Below are 5476 nucleotides of genomic sequence, written 5' to 3'. Positions count from 1 at the left end.
TAGGCTGGCAGCTGCAGCTCCATTTCTTCCCCTAGCATGGGAATTTCCATGTCACAGGTAAGGCCCTAATAAGAAAAAAATTTTTTTGAATTACTAGTGATTTTATCCTTGATCAACTGGTTAAGGTGGCCTCTGCTAGGTTCTATACATTAAGTTATTATTTTAACCTCTGTAATTAAGCATCATTTGGTTGATATTTTGAGACTATATAGCCACAACACTTTTCTTAATACAATTCTACCCATTATATCTAACATCCATTGATGATTCTCATATTGAACACACTTTCAAATGTGGTGGCTGAATGGTGATTGTATAATTTGATCATTTCCTCCATGTTCATTAGCTGTATTCTCCTATAGGAAGGAGCTTTCCCCTTACTCCACATTCTTTTCTTTCATTAATTTATTTATGTCATCATGGACTCATGAATTCTTATTTATTGTCTTAGTTGTAACCCATTACTGATGTTATTCATTTTGAAGCTCTAATCATTCTAGATTTGGCCAATGGGAGCCCTTCCAGATGGCTCCTGTGTCCCCATGATTCATTGACCACGTTTTATTTTCAAGCTCAGCAAAATTTCCCTGGTCTTATCATGTCCTGGCCCCAGCCCTAGAATCTGCCATTTTTCTAAGCCACTTTGGTTCCTGTTAGAGGAGACTGATACTCAGAAATCAAATTTGGCATTGTGCGTGTTCATTGCTTACAAGGCTTCTAAATGATCTCAGAGAATACAGCTGGGAAACATATATAAAAGAAACACAGGATGTAGAAACTAGAAACAAGCAAACTAAAGCAATGCTACCCATAAGAAGTGGGTCAGGGGTGGGACAGAAAGAATGGGAGATGGGAACCAGAATATATTGATATATAATTTCAGTCTGTTTATACATATTACAACCCATGAGTTCAAGATGATATCTTCAATTCTAGCTCAACACCACAGAGTTCTTTCTAGCCTCTCTTTTTCCACATACATCACACCTTCTCCCAATAGAGTCAGTGCCTTTTTCAAAACAAGTTTACTTATTTATGAAAGCTTTGAATATATGGAATTTCAGAATCTTATATTGAAACCACTGTTAATGACCAACTAACTTCAGCTCCAAAAAATGAGCTTACCATAAAATGTGCTTACAACATTTTTGTAATTGTGAGAGTAGTATACAGACAAAATTCACTTTTCAATAATAACTTAATTACTTTATTTTCCCCTTTACTCTGATTATGGTATTAGCTCAAAATATAGTTAGGCTCATTTTTTGCTTTATTCTATTTTCCTTTATTTTCCATCACCTTCTTTTTATTTTTTGGTAGTAAAAGATAACACAGTCAAAACTACACAAATAAATATACTCATCTCCCCATCTTTTCTATCCTATTCCCACTCCAACCCCTGTAGATAAGCAGTCTCATTAGTTTCCAATTGATTCCTCATGTGTTCCTTCTTCCTCATATACTGCCTTCCCTTCTTTTTTGCATAGGAAGTAGCATGCTATAAATGCTCTTTTATGCACTGCTTTTTTCCATTTAATAATTTATATTGGAAATCCCTCCATATTGATTCATAGGTATCTATGCCACTATTTCTTCATAGCTGTGAAGTACTCAACTGCATCAATGTTCCATGGTTTTTTGGAGATTGAGAATAAAATAGCAGTGATGAATGTACTAAATGCCACGTAATTGTATACCTCAAAGTGTTAAAATGGTAAAATTCATGTTGTATACAATGTTATACCAAAATAAAAAGTTTTAAGAAAAAGTAAGTCATAAACTCTACATGAAGCACAGAAAGGAATTATAAAATAATAATAATGTATGGTTAATTAGTTAATTGAGGGGCTATGGAATAGAAAAATATATATTTAATTACTGAAGAGACAATAAATATGAAATCAGTTGTCTCAATTACAAAACAAATAGAAACATGGAAAACATAGATTCAGACACATTCTGATTACATTAGATGTTAAGAGATCAAATTCTCCAGAAATACAATGATGGCCAAGGTACATAAAAAGAATAAAACTGAACTTACACTGTTAACAAACAATGCTTTACAGCTATAAAGACATAAAAATGTTTAAAGCGTTGGAAAAAAATTTCATGTAAACACCAACTAAAAGACAGCTGGTATATTAATATCAGAAGTAAAGGAGTTGTGAAGGTAGGAGCCACTGCTAAAGACAATTCTCCCCTCATTATAAATGCAGTGGTATGCTAAAAAATGAATAATAAATGGCCCTTCATCATAGGAGAGCACTATTTTGTAGCATGTGCCAGTTTACATAGCGTAATTATGCCCATTGTGCCTGATTTCATTCCACCAGCTTTGTGTCACTGACATCAGAGCTGAAAAGAGATGTTAGCAATCAGCTTGCAGCCAGTGCAAGCCAATTTCAGCACATTCTACTGAGAAGAATCAGTCCACAAGGAGCAGAACATGATGCTAAATTGGTGTGTTATCAATAACCTAGTATGAAAAATATATAAGCAAAAGCTGACACATCTAAAAGGAGAAAAGGGCAAAACCACAATCATTATTATGTGACATATATTGCATAGTGTTTTCCACATATTTTAAAAGAGATGATGGAGTAGAAAAATAAATAATGTTTAGCAATGAAGTAACAAATTGAACCTTATTGATATATTAACACCATGTATGATGACTGAATGCATATACATTTGAAGTTACAGAGTTGCCAACCACATGATAATTTTAAAAGATTATCTCACTATGCACATGACTACCATGTGAGGATTTAGTGATTGTCACTTCAAGAAGTTAGCCCTATTGACAAATATCTCAAAGGCCTGTTTTATGTCTCTGTTCCTGAGGCTGTAGATGAAGGGGTTCAGCATGGGAGTAACTACTGCATAAACAAAGGAAGCAATTACGTCTTTGTCATTAGATTCCCATGATGAGGAAAAAAAATAAACACTAGCAATTGTTCCATAGTATATAGATACCACAAAGAGGTGGGAGCCACAGGTGGAAAAAACTTTAAAGAGACTCTTGGTAAAAGAGACACTCATAACTGCAGTCCCTATATGAACATAAGAGCCCAAGATACTACTCAAAGGCAGGATGAAAATTGTTCCTCCCACAATAAAGATGACTAGCTCATTGATGGAGGTGTCTGAACAGCTCAACTTCAGGAGGGAAGTGAGGTCACAGAAGAAGTGTGGGATGGTATTGGCAGCACAGAAGGACAGTTGGGCCAACAGGAGGGTGTGCAACAGAGCAAGGATAGAACAGAGAACCCAGGACGCAGCTACTAAGGAGACACACAGTTCCTGCCTCATGACAGTGGTGTAATGGAGAGGCTGACAAATGGCCACATATCTGTCATAGGCCATCACTGCAAGAAGGAAATTGTCAAGACAACCAAAAAGTAAGAAAAAATACATCTGGGAAATGCACTCTGCATAGGGGATGGATTGATCATGAGTGCGCATGTACATCAGCATCTTAGGGACAGTGACTGATGAAAAGGAGACATCTGTGAAGGCCAAGTGGCTGAGGAAGAAGTACATGGGGGTGTGGAGGCGAGGGTCCAGCCTGATGAGCAGGATGATGAGCAGGTTCCCCAGCACCGTGGTCAGGTACATGCCCAGGAACAGGGCAAAGAACATGCCCTGATGCTCTGGCTGGATGGGGAGCCCCAGGAGGAGGAACTCAGACATGCTGCTCTGGTTCTCCCTCCTCATGCTGTTTTTCCCTCACCTGGGAATTGGGGAAAGTGGGAAATGTCAAAGAACATGCCATAGGATTATACTCATTTCCATTGTACTATGAAAGCTCTTAATTTTTGCTACATTTCCTTTTGTCTTAATTGTTGCTGAATGAATCAGCCTTTCCAATTCTGACTCCAATAATACTTCAAAACCTCACATTAACCAAGGCTTTTTGCCAAAGAAACAAATGGACATTTATTATTCATTCAATAAATTGTTATTGAACAAGTGCTTTGTCCCCTATTGAGTAGATAGGAGTCAACGAGGACTGAGAAGTCTCTGTGTTCATCTTTACATCTTTACATCAAGCTACGCTCAAATCTCTGTTATTTGCTAAGATGAAAATCAGAAATGGGCACCAGGTAAGAGGCACCTCTTAAAAAGGAAATGAAACTCCTTACATTCAAAGAGAATTATTAAAGCTATGCCATGGGCTTTTGGTATACTTCATTGCATCCTATCTGTTTTGAGTCACTTAAAATCCCTGGTTATCAAAACTGTCCAATCCAGGCTTCCAAGCCACTGTCAATAGTCCCAGGCACTGTTCCAAGTGTTTTACACACACTTTAAAACTGAGTCTTCACAGTAGCCTTAACAAATACTCTTACACACATTTTAACCAGAAGAAAACACAGGTATACATTGTTTAAATGTGCAAAGATACACACAATTAAGTGCAACAGATGGAATCACAACAGGACTGTCTGACCAAGATCCATGCTCTTAAGCACTCAGCATGGAAATTAGATGGTCAGTAGTCAAAATATAAAGAGAAGCTCTATTATGTCAGCTACTTTCTCCAATATCTTCCTAACTCCCTCTAAGAAAAATTTATGACCCATATTTACATATCGCACTAAGGACTTTTACACACTTTAACATCTCAAAACAATAATATTATTTTAGGACTTCTTGGTACACAAGGTAAATCTTTTTGTGTGTCTTTTGTCTTTTCATGGCCACCTGTGGCATATGGAAATTCCCAGGCTAGGGCTCCAATCCAAGCTGTAGCTGCTGGCCTATGCCACAGCTGCAGCAATGTGGGATCTGAGCCAGGTCTGCAATCTACACCACAGTTCATGGCAACACTGTATCCTTTACACACTGAGCAAGGCCAGGGATTGAACCTGAGTCCTCATGGATACTGGTCAGGTTCACTAAACACTGAGCCACTATCAGAACTCCACAAGTGGCAAATCTTCATTTTATAAATGTGGAAAGTGTAGCTAAGAGAAAAATTACTTACCTCAGGTGACTTGGCTTTTTGATGGTGGATTCCAAGTTAATATTTCTTTGGAAATTAGGTTAGAGGTAGGGTTACCAACCACATAGCCCTGAGGAAGGACTCAAGATGGGCACTCTCACTCAGGTATGACGGGGAATTGCATGTCTCCCTCAGAGACTAAAATGGAAGAACAAAGCTGACTTAATATTGGACCTATTTCTTTTACTTTAACTTTGTATTCTATTGTTTTTGCTATGAGTGAAGAATGTTGACTTTTGCCTGAAATAGACAGAAGAGCCCATTCAAAAGACTCTGATCTTTGAAGGTGTTAATTTTCCCATTCACATGGAGATTAAAAAGTTGCAGAACAGAGAATAAAGTTGTCTAGTTGGAGTTTTTTTTGCAAGAGCACTGTGACCTGTCCTATGTGGACAGCTGCAACAACAAAAGAGTCCAACACCAAGAAGTTGGCAGAAACCAAATATACACTTACCTCCTTTAATA

General features: G+C 37.5%; 1 protein-coding gene across 1 annotated transcript; it reads right to left on the bottom strand.

Moving 5' to 3' along the window:
- Positions 1-2781: 2781 nt before the first annotated feature.
- LOC100621623 (olfactory receptor 1J4-like) lies at positions 2782-3720 on the bottom strand. The gene has a single exon (XM_085012465.1). The coding sequence runs from the start codon at positions 3718-3720 to the stop codon at positions 2782-2784; it is 939 nt and encodes a 312-aa protein (XP_084868591.1).
- Between the last annotated feature and the right edge of the window lie 1756 nt (positions 3721-5476).

The sequence above is a fragment of the Sus scrofa genome, chromosome 1 (assembly GCF_054392235.1).
Source record: "Sus scrofa isolate SSC_HxYL_T2T_F1_AM1 chromosome 1, Sscrofa_HxYL_maternal_Yorkshire_Landrace_v2.0, whole genome shotgun sequence".
Taxonomy (NCBI): Eukaryota; Metazoa; Chordata; class Mammalia; order Artiodactyla; family Suidae; genus Sus; species Sus scrofa.
Note: the sequence above shows the minus strand (reverse complement) of the source record. Positions and strands in the feature narration are given on the sequence as shown.